The sequence below is a fragment of the Mastacembelus armatus genome, chromosome 13 (assembly GCF_900324485.2).
Source record: "Mastacembelus armatus chromosome 13, fMasArm1.2, whole genome shotgun sequence".
Lineage (NCBI taxonomy): Eukaryota > Metazoa > Chordata > Actinopteri > Synbranchiformes > Mastacembelidae > Mastacembelus > Mastacembelus armatus.
Genome location: NC_046645.1, coordinates 7,892,632 through 7,917,846, shown reverse-complemented (window position 1 = coordinate 7,917,846; position 25,215 = coordinate 7,892,632). Strand labels below are relative to the sequence as shown.

At 39.8% G+C, this 25,215-nt stretch overlaps 1 protein-coding gene across 2 annotated transcripts; it reads right to left on the bottom strand.

Moving 5' to 3' along the window:
- Nucleotides 1–60: 60 nt before the first annotated feature.
- On the bottom strand, nucleotides 61–25,215 carry vps53 (VPS53 subunit of GARP complex). 2 transcript variants are annotated; one of them, XM_026328351.1, is made up of 22 exons: nucleotides 25,072–25,215; nucleotides 23,616–23,696; nucleotides 22,149–22,198; nucleotides 21,991–22,057; nucleotides 17,543–17,629; nucleotides 16,753–16,868; nucleotides 16,026–16,145; nucleotides 13,562–13,640; nucleotides 13,274–13,417; nucleotides 13,023–13,165; nucleotides 12,207–12,357; nucleotides 11,645–11,743; nucleotides 10,410–10,504; nucleotides 8,999–9,241; nucleotides 7,278–7,425; nucleotides 6,946–7,028; nucleotides 6,780–6,858; nucleotides 6,473–6,621; nucleotides 6,307–6,376; nucleotides 5,951–6,088; nucleotides 1,874–1,978; nucleotides 61–1,299 (listed from the first exon to the last, which is right to left on the bottom strand). In XM_026328351.1, the coding sequence occupies exons 1-22, from the start codon at nucleotides 25,156–25,158 to the stop codon at nucleotides 1,129–1,131; spliced, it is 2,505 nt and encodes an 834-aa protein (XP_026184136.1). In that variant the 5' UTR covers nucleotides 25,159–25,215; the 3' UTR covers nucleotides 61–1,128. The 2 variants fall into 2 exon arrangements, with proteins under 2 accessions (XP_026184136.1, XP_026184145.1); XM_026328360.1 differs by having other exon boundaries at nucleotides 12,216–12,357.

Sequence of the window (25,215 nt, the reverse complement as noted above, 5' to 3'; positions counted from 1 at the left end):
GCTATTGTGCAGAACTGAAGCTGTGCGGCATACACCCATCTGATGAAACACAGCGGAAAATCTTTTGTAATATTTTAATAGTGTTTAACAATTGTCTGTGGAGCACACAGTTTAGACAATACAAACAAGTAACACTTTCAGGAATGTGTTCACTAATGCAGTTACATTTATCTGACCCATAAGGACTTGTGAAACTGAGGCACTGCTATCATGACTTGGGATCAGACTTTAGAGGACTTTTCTATTTGCCATCACTAGAATATGTGAGGGAGCAGCTCCAGTGGCCCAGAGAGCACCTGGCAAAGTGATGAGACCAAGTCGTCTATTTGTGTCAAGAGTATTTTTATGACAAATGACTTTTGTTTTCAAAACTGTTGAGACATTTTGAATTTGCTCTATTTGTACTGTTCAGCTGTGCAGTGACACCACAACTGAGACAGAATTCAATTCTGAAGGAATATTTTTAAGTGATTAAAAAATAAGGCTGATTACCACATTAACAAATGCAAAGACAGCCTCTTCTGACTGAAGATGCTTCAGATGCAAAGATCCTCTTTGCCCTAGACTTGGGAACACTTGTCACCGATTCATTTTTCACCTCCATTCACACAGACAGTCCCAACACCTATGACGTGTCCACTTCAATGGATGGCAGGGATGCACATAAATGTCAACTGGGTTTCCCCGACTTTAAATTAAAATAGTAATAGTTGTGGACACCAGTGGATGTCCTGGGAATCCATTGTACTCTGAAAATATCAGCTTTAATTAAGATCAGGCTGCCTGTAATTGTCGTGTGTTAGACATGTCCCAGAGAGGTAGCCAGAGGCTCTCTAAGCCCTACAATCTGTCTTCTGGGCATAAGTACACTGTCGAACAATGTAATAAACGTTACAACATTAGTGTCAAGAAAAGAAGGTGAGAAAAACAGAAGTAAATTATATTTAACAAGAAATAGCAGTTGAGGAAGTTTCTTCATAATCCATCTTAGGCTGCTATCTTTGTATAAGCCTCCGGTATGACTAAATGAAGCATAATGATGTTGTTGAGATGAATAACTGAAAGAGACTTGAGGAAAATCTCATCCTGCAGCCTTTTTTATTTTCAAAATGTGATTTCAGTGTCTATTCACAGTCTCTTTTTAATGAGTTTCTCTAGTTTGCGGATGCGTGAGGACTCCTGCTCAGGGGTCGGGGTGCTGAAAGAAAGAGAGGGGCCGCCGTCAGCCCCGGAAGGTGGAGTGGGTAGTCTCTGCCTGAAGAGCTCCAGCATGCTGCTTTGCTCACTGCGCTTCAAACCCTGCACACATATCCATGCACAAGTACAAACAAACAGGGCAAATCACAAACTATTAAATCTCTTTTAGTGGCAAATGAAAAGTCAGTCTCACATTTTTAGAAAACCATGAAAACAGATAACACAGGCAAAATGACAAAAATGTAATAAGTAACAAGCAATAGTTAATTTGCTTTCATGCCATAAGTCTGATGAGGAAATCAATACCAACCTGGTATCTGTATGTTCAGTATGAAACTGAGGTCAAAAGCTGGTTAGCTTCACTTAGCACAAAAAAGGCAAGCAGAGGAAAACATCTAGCCTGGCAAAGGTAACAAAATCTGCATAACATCACCTCTCAAGCTTGCTAATTAACACGTTTGTTTAAACTGTAACCAAAGTGAAACAGTTTTTAGGAGGGGGTTATGTGCAAATAATTAGTGAGATCTGGAGGTGCTAGTAAACAAGCATGTTACCTGCAAGTAGATCCAGGTAAGCTAAGTTAACCCGTTGCTTGGTCTATTTCCATACTGAATATATAGAGTACATTACACTCTCAGCAAGAAAGCACATATGTATCTTGGTGAAACCAGCTGACCTTCATGTCCAGAATCTTCTGAAAGGTTTCAGGGTTGCCATCAGCCAGGAGCTTGATGTAGTTATCAACAAACACCACTGGTGGTTCATGTGGGGCCATCACCACCTGTGAAAAAGTAGAGTTTAATGTTGGTTTCAACCTTTCCTGTGAACCGTCATGTGACCCAGGAGATCTTTAAATGATCCCATGTGGGGAAGCTATGGCCCAAAAGGGGTGGGGGTTACATCTGACAGAACCAAGTAGTTTTTGTTGTATATTATTATAGAAGCCCGCTGCTTTCTCTTTTTTTCCTTTTACACACCAATTACTCCATGCATGAGTGGGCAAGAATTAGCTTCATCAATAGTTAAGTGAAGTAGGCAAAAATCAGCATCAGTCAAAGGCAGGCAAAAGAGGTGTAACAGGGCACATGTCTTCCTGGACTGGATTCAGTTGTTTTTTTTTTTTCTCCTCACCAACAACAAAGATTAGGTGGAAAACGTGGATTGGATAGCATTTCTTACAGCCAATACAAAGCAGGCAGTCCCAACACATGGCTGACAGACCCCCACTTCCCATCACATGCATCCACATACACAAAACGTTTCTTCTGTCCTTCACTTAAAAAAAGCGTAATCTGTGCTTGCAAGCCTTATCACCCTCCTTCTACTCATGGTAAATACACGAGAAGGTAAGTGGCACAGTCGGGGAGAGAGAGGAGGACTCAGTAGTATAAAGAGGGGGACAAGCAGGAATAAAAGGCTCAGGATTGTGAGGAATTCTTTGCTTTCCTACTAACCCTGCTGACTGAGTGATTTACTTAGCAACTGTCCTGGAGCCAGGCCAATGGAAAGGCCTATAGGGATGTCGTAAAAAAGGCAACGAAAGGGAGAAAGGGAGCTTAAGAATGAAAACGGGCACAAAAAGGGAGAGCGAGAAACAGTGAGGATGGGGGAAAATAATTCAGGCGGAACAAGGGTGGGGAAGGGGATTGCCTTTTAAATACACACCACAAGAGAACTTCAGAGGTAAGGGAGAGAGAGCTGAAGCTGGGCTGGGCTGGAAGATCATGGAAAACAGCCACGTCTCACAGGCATCTTACCAGCCAGGAGAGGCTGTCTCAGAAGTACTTAAAGAATCCTATGTGCTTTGAACATAACCGAGCATGGGCTCACATAGCAGACACCAAATTAGAACATGGTCATTCACTGTTAACACTAAAAATGAGATATTTGACAGTTACATAAAGATTTAGAAGGTCTCATGTGAGTGGTAACCTAAAGCATGTAGAAACATTTCTTTTAACCAAAGAGAAAGTTAAAAATTACAGTTTAAAGCTGAGCTAATCAATTAATCAATATTTACATATCAACCGGGGACCAAATGTGTAATGTGTAATGTGAAAGTGGTCATTCAAATCGAAAAACGCACAGATAATTATTGCTAAAACCTGCAGCTCCCCTCAGGCTGATGGATCAATTTTAGCACCTTTTGGCTTATTGTTTTGGTTGTTCATCACAGGGCTTCCTTGTTTTGATTCATGCTCAACACGTTCTTCATCTTGAGTTAAGAGCATCACAAGCTCATATATCGGCTAACTCTAAAAGGAGGCTGATCACATGTAAAAACACAAGCTTACACCCTTATTTATCCCTCTGGACTGGTTTTCCAGGTTAAATTCTCCAGGCTATAAATCCAAACTTCTAAAAACAATACTGTTCCAGTTTAAAGAACATATACTGTGCTTAACCATTTGAAATGTACAAGGAACCCAGCAGATGGCTATCTGCTAAAATCTCAAAGTGAGCTTTGAAAGCCTTAAGTGCTTCTTCAATTGCCCAAATGAATTTCAGTTTCTTGGTGGCGGGGGGGGGGGATTTAATTTCAAGCCACACCACCAAACAGTGTAATCTAAAACTATTGTCGAGGCTAGGCAGAGGAATGCTTGTATTAACCTTCTTTCAATGGGTTTATCTTTCCGAAGCTTCAGTCGCAGCTCAAGATGAAAGTGATCACCTGTGAGAAACCTTAGTGTTGCTAGAAGTCAATGGGTGAAATGTCTGCTGCAGTACAAAAGCTTCTCTTTTCTCATGTTGGCTTTTCTCTTTTCAAGGCCAAGAAGATTCACAGAAGAAATCCTTGTATGACCTTTTCAAATTGTTCTTAGTGGGATCTCATACAGAGAATTTATAGAATGTGAACTTGCAATATTGATTGTATATTAATTACAGTACATTAATATTCCTTTTAAAGTTTGTAAAAACTATTAACTACTAACTATTAGTCCTTATAAGATTCTTCAATATCATATTTGTTATCAGGCTTTTCCTTTGATATTACTGCCAGTATCAAGATGCCTATTTTTCATAATGTATATTTTGTCCTCTACTATCACAGAAATGCACACAAATCACTCAAAGGCCTTCATGCAGTGTCAATTACGTCTTCAGAAGCCATACAGATCACGTTCCAGCAGAAGGGGCCTGCTGGCAGTTGAATTCAGAAAATGCAGACAGTAGTGGGCTGATGCCTACAGTTCTATAATATTAAAGCCCCTTTAATGTGTGACAGATGAGTGGAAACTCATACATATACATTCAGAGCAATTTTCCAGGGAAAAGAGACATGTCTTAACACAGGCCAAATGGTAGCGTGTGCATCCCAGCAGAAAACAGTCAGACAGGGCAGTAAAACGAGACATGATTAGCGTGGTTTGCTGGACAGCTGATGTCAGAGACAACTTCAAAAACAAACTTTGTGTGCCTGAAAGCCTCAGTCTCAGACAGGGTGGAAGAGTGGTTACAATATGTCTAAAAGCAAAAAATCAGAAATATTTTACTGTGTGCCACTGATCCACTGTTTTTCACAGTGAAGGCAGGGCTGGTATAGCACAATTAGAGCAGGTCACAATGACTGCTATAAACATCAGGACAGTCATACAATGATAGCTTCAGGAAGGAAAGAAGGCCTCCAGGGAGTCCAAAGGAAATCAAGGGACAGGCAGGCATGTACTGTGTGTGTGTGTGTGTGTGTGCGCGCGCGCATTTCAGTAAACTCCAGGGACAGTTAATTAGGGTGGGGTTAATCTATGGTCAGCCAGATACCAGTGTCCTCTTGGGTCTCATAAGGTAACTTTGACTCAAGGCTAACTGATTGAATCCTGTGTTTGCAATCCACAATGAAAACAACATCCAATACACAACATGTAATAATGCATGTGTGGGTGTATATTTTTGTGAGTAGACGCATAGCTGCATGCATATATTTACTCACATGCCTTTCCACTGGCTGAAGGTCAACGACATGCAGTGTTAAACAAAAGATGTATGTGTGTTGTGTTGGCCTGTCACTGATTAAATTCTTCCCTGCCTACCTCATTTCAGGTGGGCTATTTTACAAAAACATGCTCATAAAGTGCTATTGTGAATGAGTTAAAACCACAATTAAAGGGTTATTCTGCCCAAAAGAAACTCTTAAGTAGATAATCTGCCCGTGGGAGTCAAGACAAACATTTTAATGGTGGCTCGTCAGTCAAACCACAAACACTTAAAGGAGAAATGTTTGTTCGAATTGTTGCTTCTTAGGTGGAACCTGAATCAGTGGAAAAAGCAGTTAGCTGCAGGTTGTGCCAGACTATTCTCAGTCAAGCATTAGCATCAACACCAAAGTTGATGTTTAACTGAATATGTCAGTTTTAACATTAAGTCTGTTAAATGGCAAATGAGATAAAGCAAACTCACTCAGACAAAAGGGTCTACCTAAGGTTCCAAGCCTTTAAAGGTCAGAAACTGAAGCTCTGGTTGTAAAAACGACATGAATTTACCTACCCAAGTTGAGTATCATAAAATCTGAAGTGTCCCATAAAGATCAAGCAGCTCTGATAATGTGTTTAAGTTAAACTATTTTGTTTTTAGGCACTTAAGTTCTCATTAAAAGTCAGTGGCAAAAAATGTGAGCTCATTCTAAGTTTACACATGAAAGGTAAACTGTTTAAATTTATCTGTTCTGGTGATCTTTACTTCAACAGCAAGGTTAAGTGTATTTCCAACATTCATCTAAAAAGGGTAGGCTAGGTGCTTTTCACACTGCTCTCCTCACCTTAAGAATCATCTCTGCACGAGTCATGCCTTTCACCACTATCTTGGTGTAGCTGGCAGGTGCCTTGCGGAGCACCTGGGAGCCTATGGACGGCAGATCCAGCAACACTGTCTTCAGGGAGTGCGTGTCAAGGAGGAGCTGGTGTTGTAGGATACATAAGAACACTTACGATTAAACATGTTTACTAGTGCACGTAATGAATGCGATGTGTGAATTTTCTGGTGTAATAATCATATAGAAGTGCACATATATGTTCAGCTTGTAATGTGTTTATTAAGTTGCTGACTCTCAGTGGAGTTCAAGTGACGTTTCAGGACAGAATAGTTAAAAAAAAACAAAAACAAAGATAAACTTACTTGTTCAGCTCCCACCATGCTGATAGGCTTACATCTGAACAGGTGGTTGATAAATTTGGGAATAAATGAACTATGGAAAAAAAGAAGTGACAAATTTAGGAACCTTTAAGTGCAGCTAGAAAAAACAAGGTAAGAATGTGTGTGTGTGTGTGTGAATGTATTGTACTTTGTAAACTTGATGCAAAACTGTGTGAAATATTTGCGTGTGGAAGCCAGATTGTCTCTGATGATCGGCACATTTTGTTTAATGTGCATAATGATTGATGTCACATAAGGACTCTGGTCACCCACATGCTCCACACTCTGCCATGGCATCTGAGGGGAAGGACAATGAGAAGCTTAAACATTAATAATTACACTTAAATACTTAAAATGTAGTCATTAGGCTAATGTATTAATAACTTTAAATGTATTACACGTAAAACAAAATGTTGCTATAAGTTCTTAATGTTTCCTTTAAAGGCGTGTCCAACCTTGCTCATTGCAGTGAGAGCAGGGTCACAGGCAGCATCAAGATCTTGAACAAGTAGTTGAATGCTGTTTGAAATTACACTGAAAAAATATAGAAGCGACATCATGAAAACATACTTTTCACAGATAGTTTAACAGAAAAAACAAAATACTGCAGCTGTCACTTACGTGCTGAACGTATCCATCTCCCCAGTCAAATTAATTCTCTCCACTAAGACTTTATCTACTTTCTCCTTTAGTTTCTCTTCCAACTAGAGAAGATACAAACAAAAACATGAAAGCAAACACACACAAAAGCTTGAATACTTAGAGTAGATTTGTTCAATCAAGTTTGTGTTTTAAAATGCTTATAACACTGATTAAACATACATCAGTCTGCGGCCCCTTATGTTCCCTAGAATATAGTGTCACTGTAGCCCAAATCAAATAAACACACTAGTTTACAGTGTGCTTGGTCTTTTTATGTGTGTGTGTATATGTAACTGATTTTGTGTACATGCCTGCTGTGTGGTAGCCAAGCAGTACTCTGCAGTGCTAAGGATGCTACAAATCAGACAGAGCTCGTCTACAGTGAACTTTGCTGCTTCTGAGCCTTCTTTCTCCTTCAGCAGACTGCTGATGGTAAGACCCCCACTGTTACTGCTAGACCTGAACAAGGGGAAGGAGAAAAAGAGACAAAGAAAAGTAGAAGTTAAAAGGTTGGGAAAAGGCTTAAAGGTCCAATCAGAAAGTTTTGGTAATATATTTTACAAATGTCTTCCATTGTGTTTCTGATATTGATCATAAATGAAACAATAACGGTCCACTAATAACTTAGCCGTAGCTGTTGTACAGTTTTAGTACTTAAGACATCCATTAATGTTTGAGTGAAAGCTGGTTTTATTCCTATGTGTTTAAATATTTGTGGTTGGACTTGGTTTACATCTGGTTCATAGATTACCGTACGCCTTTAGTTGTACGCTGAATTGGAGAGATAATAGATTAAAATGAACCCCAAGATGCAGTGTATTGTTTTTTTCCCCTGTGTGGCTCATGTGGAGCCTGTTTACTGCTGAACTTTCAGAACAACTTGAACACATTTTATGTGAAACCACAGGTAAAGAAGGACATTTTTAATAACTGAGACAGGCATAAATACAAGGAGACAAATGTGAAGGGGAGGTGGGGCCAGTGAGGCTTCAACAGCAACCCAGTCGTTAATGAACATCATAACTTATGGGTAAAACCACAAGATAGTTCACGCTCCTTTTGTGGGCCCCTTTCAAAACCTCGCAACACCAAATTCACAGCACACCACACTGGACAAGAGCGTCTGCATGTGTCTCTAAGTGTACACAGAAAATATCTAAGTGTGTCTTTCACTGAGTGGTTGTGTATGGCTCACAATATGGTTTACATTAGTTGGTGAACACAAGCGTGTAATTGGCATGCATGCATATCTGAGAAAGAAACAGAGCACGCCTGTGTGTGTGTGTGTACACACCACAGTCAGTGATGAGTTCTAATGTAGCCAATGAGACAGAGATCTTTCTGCTGGTAGCATATTAGGTTGTGCCACAACATAACCAACTCCAGACTCCGCATGGCATGCTATCCCATCCCATCCCACTCTATCAAACACAGTCAGAACTGATGAAATTAAGTTTCAAGCTGAACTCCTAAACAGCTCCATCACCACACCAAAAGAATGAACAGACTTGGGTGTGCCTTGCTTGTTTGTGAAAAGTTCAGACTAAATAAATCCATTTTTGCATGAATGCCCTGAAAATGACTAGCTAGTGAGTATTTTAGTCAGGACAGCATCTGGGATTGACTTAGAACAAATTACCCATGTGCCTGTGTTCACAGTAATAAAGGATCATGTCACCCAGTGCATCAATGTGTGTGTGTGTGTATGTATACAGAGAATATTGGCAGACTTAATATCTTCTATTACTACAAAAATTATAAAAACTAGTAAGTCACAGAGTACATGGCAGTCAAAACAGAATGAGATGGCATTGATTGTTTTCCCTGTCATTTATATCAGTCAGACTATGATTGAGCCAGCATCAACTGGCCATTCCATGACGTATTAAGAAACTTCCTTATCGGCTTATCATGACAGCTGCATGCTAAAGCTCATATGGAAGTGGCTGTATAGTGAAGCTGTTTGATTTGACCATGTCAGTAAAAATAAAGTCAGTATTGATAGTGTATGTCTGTAGTGTATCAGGCTTACTTAGGCAGGTTGCCAGAGAGGATCTTCCAAGCGTACTCTCTTAGGAATTTCTGGAAGATAGTTGTGAGGGCGATCATTGGTTCTCCGGTACTCAGTTGAGAGCACTGCACCATGCACTTCTTGTAATAGACAAAAAGATCAGCACAGCTGGGCAGTACTGCTCCGCCCTCCTCTGTGCCCACCTTGGGTGGGCCTTGTGCTCGGAAGTCAGCCACAAACCGGTCGATCAGTTCGCCAAGGTTTCTGCAGATGCACAGAGTGTGCAGCCAAACACACACATACGCACGAGGTTCACACGCACACACACACACACACACACACACACACACACACACACACACACACACACACACACACACACACACACACACACACACACACACACACACACACACGGGTGGTTGGATTAAGGACATAAAAGGAATTAAATAAATCAAACATTTAAACATTACAAATGTGTGATTGGTCCCTAACCCCAAAAATAAATGAAAGGACAAAATAACAGGCAGACAGAAAGAGCCAAATGGATAAACAGAAGAAAACATTCTAAGCATATCACAATCCTCAGTACTCCAGTCAACAGATCCACAGTCAGTTGGTGTGGCCCAGTCCTACTAAATCTTGGAACTAAAGCCAAGCACCAAACAAGCAGGCCACTGTTCTCTTCTGCTATGTCCCACTGGGGACAAGCTGATCTGGCTGTTGCCTGTTTAAGTCCGTTGGATTGTACTGAAATGAGTTTGTAGCTGCAGAATAGGTCAATCCTGTTCCCTTGAATAGATGATGGGCATTTAATGCACTAGAGAGCCAAAAGCCAAGGGACTGCATGCAATAACAGCAGCACTGAGTGATCACCATGTCTGCAGGAGGGGAGGGACTGAGAAGTGAAGGTTGATGGTAGAAGAAAGAAGGGGAGGTGAAACATAAGGTGGGGAGAAAACAGTAAGACTACAAGATTAAAGGAGAGAAATAAAGAGAGCAAGGGTTTGAGATAAGGAAATGAACAATGAACCAAAAAACTCACACAGAAAGAAAGAGATCAGAGAAGGATTAGCAAAAAGAAAGAAAATGGAGGTGGGAATCAAAAATATGCAGATCTGCTGTGGTAGCACTTATTCGACTCCTCTCTCTCTTTCTCTCAGCTTCTGTGGTCGAGCAGCTAATGGGAAACATTTCTGCCACAGTGGAGACAGAGGCATGTACAGGAACAAGAGATGGAAAGACAGACGAGGAAAATGAAGCAGAACAGGAGAAAGGGGACCTGATTGATGAGTGGTCAATGAGGAAGAAACAAAAAAACAAAAAAAAACAAAAACAAAAGAAAAAACACATTTGCCAGCTTTACACACAACATCTCTGATCCATGTCCCAAATTTGGTCTTGTCTGCTCATATAAGTGTGTGGAGCTCACTTGTCTTGGGATTCTATGTAGACATACAGATGAGGTTCAAAGCACTTGGAGACAATACCATGGAAAGGGTTGTCTGGTACTTTTGGCTTCTTGGGCTGAGAGAACAGAGGGAAACAGTTTTTTAGTGAGTTCTGGTTGTAGCTGTGAGTACCAATCATCCAATTTGTATGGCTTATTCTATACATGATAAAAAGTGCCATATATAATATGTAAAAAACAGTTGACTTTTCATACATACACTACACTGGCTACTATATTACTAGCTCCATTTAGCTGTAACTCATGCAATCTAATACAATAAATCCCAATGTCGTAACGGTTTTCTTAAACCGTTTTATAGAGGTACTGATATAACTTTGTTCTAGTGTATTCTATGCAGTTGGAAAATGTTTTGTGATATGATCAGTGGAATTTAGTTTATTAGTATTTAGGTTTAACTAACATCTAATAAACTGCCAGGTGAGTGTATATTTGATATCTAATATATGTTTTGACAGGCAGCCCAAAATTAAGTTCAAGAATAATGGGACTTGGTTAATAAATGTTTACTGGGCAGATGTTTGTGTGTGGATTTAACATGTGGCTCAAAGTTAATAGAGCTGCCATTTAAGATTGAGGTTGTGTCAATATGAGTAAAGAAGTGGCCATGTAAGATAAAAAGATGACAATGAGACTCAAAAAAGCAAAAACATACTGTAGTGGTTGTACGGGTGGTTGTGTTATGTTTTGGGCATGTACATATGTGCTGCAGTATGTGCTGCCAGTGAAACAGCCACGCTGGCATTTACTGATGATTTCACAGCTGACAGCATGAATGCAGAGACAGAGCACCACCAGGGAAGTTCTACAGACTTCAAGCAGTTGCTGACTGCAAAGGTCTGTAAAATATTATTTTTCAACATGTGTAATGATTATTTTTCACACATTTCTTTATATACTGATGTAAACCCACTGAAATTAAAGCTGAGATTTGGCACTTTAATATTGCATACATTGTTAAATTTCAAATTTAATGTGTTGAAGCACAGAGTCTGAAGAACAAAAACTGTTTAAATTTCCAAATGCTTACATTATGACGTATTTGAGTAAGGCTAATAAGCTCCACTTCTCACTGTTATACTGTATTCCTTTTAAATTTAATTGGCCTCAAGAAAGCTTCACATCACAGGATGGAACCTTTGAAGACCCCTTTATGTTGCAGAAAAGTCAGATGGGGACAGTCCAGATCAACTTACCTTGGCCAAATCCTCATCCCTCTCTGTGCCAACATCCTCACCCAGCTCATCCTCCAGAAAAGGGTTAGTTGGGTCTAGAGGGCTTTCTGGCCTCTTTTGCTGTACAAACAGATACAATGTAGTACAATTTTACTATTAACAAAACTCCTAACTCAGAACTACTTGTTTAACAATTGTGCAGACAATACTGCAAATAAGTAAAGTAAGTAAATTATTAAACTTGTTTCAACCAAATCTCTGACTAAATTACAGAGCCCAGTAGGCCTAAGTGTAACCTGAAGTGAAGACAAAAGGGCTTCTGTCATGCCTAAAATTATCAACTTGGCCTAATTGTCGTTCAACAAACCTAATTATGCCCTTTCATAATCTGACTGTATGCATGGCTTCCAACTCAATATGCCAAGGCTGACCTGGATTAAATAGTGTGATACCGGCTACAGTTGCATGTAAAGGTGATTGTGGTACAAAAAAAAAAAAAAATAAGGCAATGACTGAGATCTAAACTATCTTATACAGTGATTGTGCATATCAGCATGAATAATTTGAAGTAGCTGCAATCAACTTTTCTCACTCCTGGTACGTCAGTCAAGGTGCATCCTGTGAACCGTTTGGCTAGTAAACCCTCAAAGTTCGTGGTCCTCTGTATGGCAAACAGAAGCAGCTTCACTTCAATCTCCTTAGCCCTTGTCCGCATCACTTTGGCTAGCTCCACCCTTAGGAAAATACAAACGCAAACAAAGATGGACACTATCAGTTTCAGTGGTAATTTCTACGCTTTGACATCCCTCAATGTTCCCAGTGATCCTTGTTTATAGTTACATCTATCCTTGTAACAATACCTGTCTCCTCAGGCTTATTTTCTCATGACACTGCAATGTTTTTAGCTTAGAGACATGTACTTTCAAAATAAAGTTGGCCACTACACAACAGGTGTTGCAGGAGTGTTTAACTTTTTAGATTTATTTCCCTCTTCCATGCGCGGTGGCAGGGGTGAGGTTGCGCTGCGCCAGAAATTCCAATTAAGACAACTATGAATTTTTTTTTTTCCCCCTTATGGTCGGGTGCAGCTGGGGGTTACTTTCTTGTCCACTGCAGCTGAACAGACAGATTTTGTGAACACTAGGTCACCGCTCATTTAGGCCACCTACGTCAGCTGCACAGAAAGTTGCACCAAATCCCTGAATTATGACAGGCACACCATACCAGTGTGGTTCATTTCTTATTGCAGAAAAGTCCCACTGGCAATTTCTGAATGCCAGAGACAAATTATACAACATTCATTACACAGTCTCATTATACACGATACAGTTCATAACGTAAGCTTTGTGTCAATGCTTATCCCTTGATGGCCTTTTATAATAAATGTACATGCAATTACCTGGTGATGTGGCAGAATTCCACAGCAATGCGTTCTGTCATGCACCACTCTTCAGGAAACATGCGTCCATATTTCTCCTCGTAGTCTACTAGTTGCCTCTTGATCCAGGCATAACGGCGGTCAATCTTGTCCAGCCATGCTACCTGAGCAACAGAACAGAGTATATTTCCTAGATGAATACGTAAATTAAGTAATGAGGTATTCACTGTATCTAGATATGATCTCATAGATTATGGTATTCCAAGCCTCACATCTTGGTTTTCCTGGAAAAGCACTAGGTACTCTGAGAGGTGCTGCCTGATAAACTTTTTGATGATCTCCTGTTTGATGCGTGGATCCAGCACATTAGCCACTAGACAGGCATCTCTCAGCACATTGCTGGGACCACCTGGTCTCTGGATGGAAATAAAAGTTTGAAGGAAAGTTTTTGCACAGGAGGAGAAGACAAGAAAAATGTCTGAACAGAGATAAATGGAATGAATTTGTCCAGAAAAAAAGAAAGTTAAACAAAAATCTGGATTTTTATACAATATATTTACCTTGGAGCCCTGAGAAGGGAAGGCTTCTTCAAAGTCTGCCAAGATCTGAGTCCCCAGCTCATTCTGTGCTGCTTTAACTCTAAATAGGACAAGGAAAAAAAAAAAAACAATGACTGAGGGCCTCATTGTTGCCTCAATCAGCCAGTCATTATATTAGAATAATGGCATTTTCATGTGGAAGCCTCAAATATGCACCAGACCTTAAATTTTTAATGTTTAGCTCAATAGATTTATGTTAAAATTGTATTGTGGAGAAACAGATGCATTTCCTCATCCTTCATCACTAAATTTAAAACTATCAGCTTATAGATTACTTGCTGACAAAACTCACCAGTGATGTTTTTCAAGTGTAACAGCACTAACCAGAGATTGTACAGTCACTTTTATCTGTTTACAAAAACCTAAATCTTTTTCATCACTTAGATAACTGCAACTCCCAAGTTTCAAGCATACCTGTTTCCATTGCATGTTATATCCAATCACTTTTTCTTTTTCTAATTCTAATAGCAAACAACTTTGAACATGTCTTGTGTCTATTCTCATTGAGGTGAACACACTAACTTCTGTTCAGTAAAGCAATCACCAACACATATGACAAAGAAATGCTTATATAATGAGGTCTACCATCTAAGTGTGTTTAGTACTCAGAAAGCCTGTGTTCACCTGAAGGCAACCGGGCTGAGTTAACCCAGGACAACCAAGCACCCAAAGCCATGGCAATCACCCAGAATAAACAGGAGAGGGTGGAGAGATAATATCACAGATGGACGCCAACTCAACTGGCATCCTTCATTTCCAATGCTTAGTACTGACTAAATTCCCAACCATGCATTTAACTAGATATCTCTCAGCTACTGAATATGAGCTTTATACCACCCACACTGCTCTTCAGCTCATGCTTCAGCTGTGTGTGACACTCTGATAAGTTGATGTCAAAATGCGTTCTTAAATCATCTGAGTCTGGAGCAGAACTGACTGAGAACAAGCTCTCAGTAGCAGTCCAGACTGTGTCTGGTCTGTGGGTGTATTCTGCCCGATCATGCACATGTACTGTAAATGCCCCAGCTATCTACAGTACAGTCAATCAGTGCATCTCTCTGTGCAACAGCTGAGCAGTGTGGCTGAGACACTTTGAAAAGCATTAAGCGATGACAAGGAAAAAGCTTATTAAAAAAATAATCAAAGTTAATCCTGTTCAAAGGTGACAGCCACACTGACTCTATTTGTCACAGTTCAAAGCACTGTCAGGACAAAAGGCTAATTTCTGCCACTGAATTAAAGATGTCAAGACAGGAATAGAGAATGTCAGCAGCAGACTATCATGAAGCTCTAATATGCATATTAGCCTGTAACCCTGTAGAAGTTTAACATTTTTATTCAGCACTAAAAATACAGATTTTACCACTGCTATGTAGCTCTGACATCCCAAAATGAGCAATAATTGGCTTTAATGAATTTGCTTCTTTTCCTCTTCAATCTGTGGTGCCTTCTTACAGTTCTCACAGGAAGTGATCATTTTCTATAGATGGTTTGCATCCAGCTGTCCGTTCTGCCTTCATACCTTTCCCTTCCCTATTTCTATCATGTTTCTCTGACAGAGTCACTTCTTCCACGCAGCTGTTATTTCATATGTACACTGTCTGCCACACCTTAGTGAAAACAGAACAGAAAATTATGCTTTTTTTGTTTTGGCAGATCAAAATCATTTTGAACATGAACATCAAGTTGGTCAGAGTGTCCCAAATTGATTGTAATGTTCTTGGAAAAGATTAGTAAAAAACGAAATGTAATCAGGGATATCTGTGAGAAACAACAGTTTAACAATGCATTTTGTCCTGTGTTTTTGTGTTTATAAAATCTGTGTGAATATTTATGTGTTTAAAAAAAAGGCCACATCCAGATATTGAAACAATTCTCTCCAGAGAAAACAAACATTCTTTCATCTAGCATTATTTAAAAGTTGCAGTGTTGGACTGATGTTGCAAGCATGAACAAGCTCAGTGTATACACAGTGCGATAAAGGAAACTACAGTATATCCAAATACACCTCGAGAAAAGTGTGCCCTTAATCTCTTGCAATGGAAGAAATGCTGGCAAAACAGGACCCTATTTAGTGGGTTTCCTTCCTGTGTGTTCCTGTATGTGTGGGATGGGGCAAGTATGTGTGTGAATAGCTGCATAAACAGGATGTAATACTCAAAATGCATCCAGCCAAATACTGTAGCCATTTTCAACAGTTTAGCTGAGGAGCTGTGGAATATTTCAGCTGTAAGAAGAGCTTAAGCTATGAACTGCACTGAAAACAATTTGTTCCCACAGCTTTGTTGCTCACCAAACAGCCCAAACTGGCTCAGACCACTAATATTCAAGAGTTGCTGCAATGCAATTTATTCATTCATTGCAAGTGTGCATGTAGATAAAACATAAAGAAATAGCCTTATATACGCAAGCATGCATTGGTTACCTCTCAGACAGCTGTCGGATCTGGGGTATGCCCATGTACTTGTGGAAATGCTCAAGTACATTGACCACTCCCTGCAGCAAATTAGCCACCTCACCATACTGCCTCTTTCTGGTCATAGCTCTGGAACACAACACACACGTTACTTGCTACTATCATGATAAAAAAATATATTATTTTTACTGTATCCATGACTATAAGTGTCAAATGGTTAAGCCAACCAAGTGTAGCCATATCTGTCCAGCATCGATCTAGATGTATCTCACTTAAATATCTAACTGTATACACTTCAAACATACCTCTCTTAAAAAGAAAAGACACAAAGAATATGGATCTGTGAGACTGAGATTCTTAATCGTCTCAGTTTCCATTTCAATCCATAGGAATCAAGATAATATTTTAAAGGGTTTTTTTTAAATTTTGCTATCATTTTGTGACATTAGATATAACATTAGCGTATGGTTGCTGCATTGACCACCTCCAAGGCCACCAATTTTTTCACAATCACAATTGCTGAAAACACTATAATTCTGTCAATGATTTATCAGTTATATAAGGTTTTATACATGATCAGATCAAGCAGGAGTTAACATGTTACTGTGAAATTATGGATGTAGAGTTATAATCTCCTAACTTTAGTCTCCACATAACTCAAAAGGCCTAATTTTGATCAGTAAGATGTAGGAATACATTCTGTGAGTCTTTTGGTATAAAATATGGTTGTACCCACTCTAAAGAATCAACCCCTCCCGCTAACATGTGCAGGTGGTTGAGGGTGGTGATGGATGTAGTGAGGTGGCGCTTGGCATGGTCCAACTGCTTTATGTCCCTTGTAATCTCTTTGACCTGTGCAAAAAGAGGAACAAGTCACATAAGTTGGTGACATAACACACAAAGAAGAAAACAGTACAGAAAATAGAAGGAGAAAGGACAAAGAAAGAAAAGGTGAATGACTGTAAGAGAGAGGTTTGCTGTAAGGGACAATAGGACAGAGAGAGAAAGAGCAGGATTGATGACACACCCACTGAGTTGAGGAATAATTGCTCCTACATGCCTCCTGCGGGAGGGTCTGTTCGCCAATATCCTCCTCCATCCTTTGTCTACTCACCCACACACTCGTGGGTGGCTTTCCTGACTTTCACTGACACACACACAAAACCCACAGCGGTGCTTGCAACAGATGGACACATGGAAGTCACATTACCTCAACTTTAAACAACTACCCCCTGTCCTCTTTTGAAGGAGAGAGAATGCAGTTCAGATCTTCACTGTGCTAGGGTCATGTCCCTGATAATCTTCAACAAGCCACCTTTGTGTGTGTGTCTGTGTGTGTTTGTATACTGTGCTTTTGCTACATTGTGAGGACTGAAACCTGTTTACACATTGACATGTGGGGACTTTGACAAAAGCCAGGTCGCCACCATACAAATCACTGAATTTTAAAGAGAACACTTGATTTGGTCAATGTAAATTCCTCATGACTTATAGAGATAACTTTGTGTTTGAGTGTGTGTACATACCATTTGTTCAGACTTTTCTGCCTTGTCTTTGATGTCTTTGATTTTGCCAAAGAGCTGCTGGATGGCTATCTGAGCCTCCTCCAATGCCTGCACAAAACAAACAGAGCAATATGAAACATGCACTATAACTATGGCACATTTTCAACTGCTATGAAAGAACTATGAAGACTATGTGCATGTACAAATAAGTGGTGTAAATAATGTAAGTTTGATTGAAACCTTGAGAACACGAGGATAAGCCCATTCTACCTCAGCTTACGTGCAAAGTCATAGAAGAACATACAATTGCGGCACTGTGTGGACATCTAAACAGTTTCCTACTTGGCACCTCTGTACAAGTGTACATACACAAAAAGAAAAAGTGCTCTATTATTTGGTGCCACCACATGAGGTGCAATACAGGTGTGTCTTAAACGTAATCAATTCTTCATTCATACCTTACAAATATCATACCCTTTCCACTATTTCTGTATTATATCGTACTGTGCACTAATTGTGAGTTAGTCAACCAAACAAATACACATTAAACACCCTTCTGGTATTTAAATGGTCAAAACATGACATCTAACTGAAACCTGAATTATTTATTACAATGATTATGAATCCACATATAAAAAACTAATTTTCGATTTCCTAGAAAGAAGCAGCAAGACATGTGAGAAGCACGGTGGTGGGTGGAATCCAACATCATCACATGTGAAATATCATGCTGCTAATGCCCATTCCCAGCTCCAGAATGGGAACAACGTCAAACAGACTAATTGGCTGTCTAATTGACAAACTATCTACATATCTGATATCAGTGGGGCTTAAGTTGACACGTAGGCCATAAGGCTAAGCTCTACATAAAGGCAGTGCCGATAAAGGCTAAAGCGATCATTAGCATTTATAAGAGAAAAGTCAGGCCAGATTAAATAACAGTAGAGGGTTACAATTATAAGATAGCTGACGTGCTATTCTAATATTTCACCATCATCTGACGAGGCAGCTGTTCTCTGATGGCCCCAAACACAGATTTTGCTCTGACATCTGATGCCAAGATAATTGGCTTCACATGGCCCGATGCTGCGGCGGCACTGCAGACACAACGTTGACTTTCCCCACAGACACACACACGCACACACACAGGGAATGCTAACAGCCGACACCAGCTGTACAAGGAATTTACCACTTTACAAGCACAGCTAAGAAGCAAGTGGATTGAGAGAGAGAGCAAACACTCAAAAACTGTGCATGTACATAAACACACAAACATAAATACAGCTTAAACTGACAACAGAGAATTAATTTTCCTTCCCAAGTGGTGTTAAAGAGCAATTTTAGGTGACAGTGTCATGGAGACAGTTAAAGTCAAGATGACACTTTACGACCATTTTGGCTTTTATCCCTCCGAAGGGAGTTTTAACCAGGATGCTCTTAAATTACGCTAAAATGTCATCTACTCTGTGTAATAAGATTTTCCATCTGCTATGGAGGCCAGATAGAGAGCAATCTGACTTAAGTTTGCATGCATCTTTCTTTCCTTTTATGCTTCATATAACCCTTTGGTTGTTAGGTGACTCGATCAATATAGTGGAAAAATGAAGGTAAGTTATGTGATTACTCTTTGATCTGAGCGTTAGGAGGAAGGGAGTGCCAATGAATCTTTAAAGAGGGTCCCAGGAGGAGATCTTGAGTAAACAAAATGTATGCTGCGCCAGAACCTCCAAGGCTGCAATTGTCGCTCATGCAGGCTCAGCTGAGTCAATCTGGCTTGTTTCCTAGTACTCATTTCCTGCATTTAGCCTTGAGGAAAGCAGAGAGAGACCACTGCCCAGCAGGCGCCTCCATTCCTAAGATGTTATCAGCTCTCACACAAACATGAGCAGACACACGTGCACAGCAGTGTCTCCCTAACACACAATAAACAGCACATGTTCCATGGCACAGATAGAAGGTATTAGAAAGTGGAGAGCTTCTTTAAGCTTGAATCAGCTGAGATGCACTTCACTCCTCCCGCACAGAGACATCATTGTAGCTGTCTGAAGGATATGGTGAATGGAGTGTAGGGCCAAACACAATAAATCAGACCAACCTAGTGGGATTAGTTTAACAGTTGGAACACTGCCCGAGCACAATGCTTCATGTAAAATTGTTTTACATCATTTAGAGAGAAAAGTGTTTCAGCTCTAAAATAACTTTATACAGAATCACTCTGTTAAAATTACTATCATAGCCAAGCCTGACAGAAAGCAAACAGAATTGCAAATGGTAATATGATATTATGCTGGTGCTACACTTCGTTTAATTTTGTCCTTTATAGGCAGTCCTGGAAAATAATAGAATATTTTGGCATCGTTAATGTTTTCAGCCAGTTTTAATGGGCTATACTGAAAAAAAAAAAAAAAAAAAAAAAAAATCACTGAACATAACTGGGGCACAGACTGATTTACAGGGTGTGATCCAGATATTTTAAAAGAAGCACAAATACAGAAAACAGAAAGTTATACATACTGCAAAACGCTACATTACAAGACAGAAGATAAAATTCAGAGTGTAAGAAACTCTTAAGCATGGAAACTAAAACAAGCCAGTAAACAGTTTTTCGAGAGTTAACATTAAATATTTAGATTAAGTCCGTTGCACAGAAAAACCACCAAAGTCTGTATTTTCCACTGCAATCATCTTCCTACCACAATGGATGTAATGCAAGCACATGTACCATCAAAAAAAACAAATCACACGCGCAAAAAGAAAAACACTAACACCAGGCTGCCAATCTATGCAAGCACCAAGATTAATTATGGTGGGACAGGGGACATGTGAGTGTGTGTGTTCTGGCAAAAGCCTGAGAAGTAATCAATTAACCACAGTGCAAATGACAGGCAGCAACTGATAACAAATGTTTGTACTTGTTAATGAGGCTATCCAACTGAGATCTGTGTCAATGGTTTCCAACCAATTCAAATTCTTCAACTTAATTCCAAAAAAACTAATGAACGCAAACCTCTTCATCAGAGTTATCATACTGAGCTTAACTAAGTGTGGAGTAAGTGTGCATGCAGCATTCAAATAGCAACGACAATGGGCAGGTGACAAAATGTGGCCTACAATGACAGCTTTGTGGTGGTGGGACAGTCTCATGTGTCAGATTATAGCTAGATATGACCAGAAGATTCCAAGAATCTGCTTTGGTACTTTAGGTAATAGCATCTGTGACATGACCACATGAAATCGTGCAGAGCAGAAGGATTAGTTGGGATTGCCCAAATTAGCCAAATATGACCGCTGTCATAATTTTTTGTTTAATGACAGAATTGAGTTCATGTCATTGTAACTGAATCTGTCTGGACATCATGAGTTACTGTCACCAATCATCAGTCACCAGGGTCTAATCACTAAGACAGTTGCATTTTCACATTCTCAGTCTTGCATATTACTGAAAATGAAATCATTCCACTTTCTCTCCCCTCCTATGTTTTCTGTCCTTTCCATTAAACTTTAATAGTTTGGGTTTCAACCTGTGGATAGCATTTAGTGAGTGAGCCCAATCAACAGCAGGAATTACTACATTTCTGATCCTGTTGGTTTTATTCTATTGCAGTGTTTTTGCTTCAGTTGCCATCTTGAAATGAACACCTCCTAAACGTAGTGTCTGCAGACAGCATTTTCCCTCTGGAAATGTTGGAATGGTTCAGTGGGGCTGGAAAAGCAAACTAAAATTATTGTGTGTGACTATAATATTATTGGTCTGGATGGTATTTAGAGTGTTTCCGCTACTAAACAGTAGCTAGCTGGAAAAGACGAGGCCACCAGGCCAGACATTCTGACGACAACACACACCTAATCCTGTCAGCTAGTCAGAACATGCGTAGCTCAGAAATCAGGTGTCAAGTTCCCTTGAAGACACAACTAGATTAGATCAGCAAGCACTGTGCTTTTCCATATTGCTACCACAAAAAAGGCACAAAAGCCAGGGTTTAAAAAAAATATAAGCATTTACATATGGGAATCTATTTCCCAGACGTGTTTTCCATAAAGAGGGGCAGTCTGAGCAGTGGGAATGGATCTGAGTCATCTTGTCCTTTTCCATGGATGCAATGTGGAGAAAGCAAAGAATCAAGAAAGGGGGAGAAACTTTTTTCCTTGGTTGGGAGCAGGAGAAGGATCACTTGTTTGGGAATACAAGCCCTATAGGCTGCATTTTACAATGAAGAATAATGAACAATGCTACTACACATATCAGTCAGCCTTAGACAATGTCTAGTGCAAATATTATCACTAAAACAAAAAACATCATCCTTAAAACCCACTTTATAATTGGAAAAATAAAAAAAATCAGTAAAACACAAACAGTGGGATTTTGCTTGACCTGTTGTCTTAAAGATAACCCAATTCTTTGCAGAAAAAAAAAAAAATCAGTCAATTAGTTTTGCCAACCTACTGTAAGTAGTATCTTTAGGATTTACCTGTCTGCCATCCTGCCCCACATTGGTCTGGCCTCTCACCACTGTCCTGATGTTGTCATCCAAACGCCTGTCAAATGGGATGTGAAATGACAATCAGGCACAATGAGGGTAACACACACACACACACACACACAAAAATAACATTTCCATCTACTCACCGAATCTTCAGACGAATTTTGTTTACTACATCATCAATATTAGCCAAAGACTGAGGGGGGAAAGCAAAGGCAGAAAGTCAGGAAAACAAGAACCTATTTTTTTTTATCTTGAATTAAAAAAAATCACAATGTTTGACTCAAAGTTGAAAAATCCTGTCAAACACACATACTGACTTTCTTGTGGTTAGGTAAGCAAACAAAACTCTACTGGTATAGCACTTTTAAATATATTGATTGATTTAGTGAAAATGCCCACACACTACTCTGATCCTCTTTTGCAGTATAAAACCACAAACTATAGGGTTACAGTGACCCCTCGTGGAGATGAAGTATATACACACGTATATATATGATTTTAAATGTATCAGTCATTTAGGACTTACAATACACGTCATATTCATGTGCACAGAGTATATATACATACACATTCACAGACAATTGCACCTCTATACAGCATTAACCCATACACCGGCATGTGTAGTACATACACAGACACATGCATACAATATAAATAACATATTCACAGGCGGTTGTGTTCAGTTGTTTGTATTCTTACAGTTTTATACATTTCTTTGTTTAGGCTAGTTGTTTTACTTAGATTTTAAGATCATAGGAAATGTTAAGAACTATTAGTTAACTTTAGCCAGATGCCCTCTATACTGTAGATTCATCAGTCTACATTTTCCCTACATTATAAAGGTTACCTGTATTGTTCCTGTTATTCATCCATCCATTATCTATACCCACTTATTCCTATTTAGGGTCATAGGGATCTGCTGAAGCCTATCCCAGCTCTCTCTGGGTGAAAGGCAGGGGTACACCCTGCCCTGGACAGGTCACCAGTCCATCACAGGGCCACATAGAGACAAACAACCTCACACACTCACTCCTATGGACAATTTAGAGTCACCAATCAACCTGACATACATGTTTTTGGACTGTGGGAGGAAACCGGAGTGTGGAGAAACTCCACACAAGCACAGGAAGAACATGCAAACTCCACACAGAAAGGCCCCTTTTGGGGTTCAAACCAGGAACCTTCTTGCTGTGAGGCAACAGTACTAAGCACCAATCCACCGTACTGCTCGTTCCTGTTATGTAAAACAAAACATTTTCTATCTATACACAGAGAGTTCGAATTAATTGAAATTCTTTGGTTTGATAGGTAGATTAAATATTTCAACCACATGGATTACCTGGATTTCTTCAGCTAATACATTTTGACATGTCCCAAAAAGAAAGAGTCGGGTGAAGAAGTAAATGATTCAATAATAGAATTTCATGAAGCTGCTTCAGACTCCGATTCCTTCACATCCATTTTAACATTACAGTGTAAATCTGTGCTTTTATGTGTTATATTTTATGTAAGCTGCAAATAACTCACAACAAACCACAGACAGAAATGATCAAACCACTGGCTCTCACATACAGCTATCTAAAAACCCAAACTGGGTGACTTCACTGTACCTGTTCAGTGGGGAACAATGTGTTGATGTACTCCACAGCATTGAAATCTGCTCTGTCCAGTGGGTCTTGACTGGGAAAAACCTGACACACAAAATACGATAGAAGACTTGGTCAGAAAATCAAGACTGACTGTTGTCCATTTGTTTGATGGTCTATCAGGTCGTGCTCTGTAATGTTATTCACCAGTGTTTAGTGTGACTACTAACCTGCGCACAATGCTGTGAGCTATATCAGTAATATATAATTTATTTATTTTTATTTAATTTAACATTTACTTAACCAGGTAGGTCAATTGAAAACCAGTTCTCATTTGCATTGATGACCTGGCCAAGAGGCAGCATAAAAGGCACAAAGACAAAACACTGAGCACATAAACAAACATTTAATCTACCTATCACTCTTTTTTTTTTTTTAATCAGTGGCACATATGATGTCATTGAGGACTTTGATTGTAGGTGATACAACTATGTCCAGTTCTGAAGCCAGACTGAACTTGGTTAAGGATATGTTGAGACCCTAAATGGGACATGAGCTGCTTGTTGACCAGCCTCTCTAATATCTTGGAGAGACAGGGCAGGATGGAGATGGGTCTGTAACAGCTCAAATCAGAGTTATCGTGAGGTGACAGCAGCAGATTTCCAGTCTTGCAGGAACACACCAGTTTGGAGAGAGAGGTTGAGAATGCAAGCTATAGGTGCAGCAGCGAAGTGAGCTGCAGCCTTTAAAAACAGTGGGTCCAATGCATCCAGCCCAGCTTATTTGTGCATATCCAGGCTGAGCAACTCCATAAGTACCTCAGACTCCCGTATTGTCTGAGACAAGAAGTGGAGACCTGAGGCGAGTGAGTGACAGATGCTCGGGTTGACAGGCAGATTGTCCTCGTACACACAGCCGGCTTTGACAAAGTGTTTGTTGAAGTGGGCCACCATTTTGGATGTTTCTGTGATAACAGCATCGCTTTTAATCACAGTGGGCAGATGGGAAGGCAGATTTTTATTTTCCATTGTTCTACTCAAAAATTTTCGGGGGTCAGGACCGTTGGCAGTTTGAAATGGCTCGATTTTGTAAATAGATTGTGTACGTTTGTTTTTCACTGCCCCATATGACTGCCAATCAGATGTTTTATTAGCTTTTGCTTTACGCCACAGTGTGTTTTTGGCGAATATGATAAGGCACAATTACAGTAATTACGTCCATCATCTTAAATTTCTCGAAACCTGTCAAAGGAGTAAAAGCCAAATGCTAACGTCGCACATTATTCCCAGTGTAACGTAACTGTACCTTAATATTTAAACTACCTGGGCAGCTTATGCTTTAAGGTGCAGAATTAATTTATAGTGGAAATGTAATGTCTTAGAGCTGTCGACCGTCGTGTCACATCCAGCAGCAGGATGGCTAGCTTGCTAACGGCTGGCTGTGTGTTAGCAGACCCAGCAGTAACGAGTTAAACAGCTACCTGTTCAATGGCCAGTTGCACCTCCGGAGTTAAATGTAAAATAGCCTCCAAATCCTCCGCAAACTCAAATTCTTCCTCCTCCATCATCGTCAAAATAAGACCAGAGTTCTCTCCGGCATCACACTTCCTGGTGCCCAGGGGGAC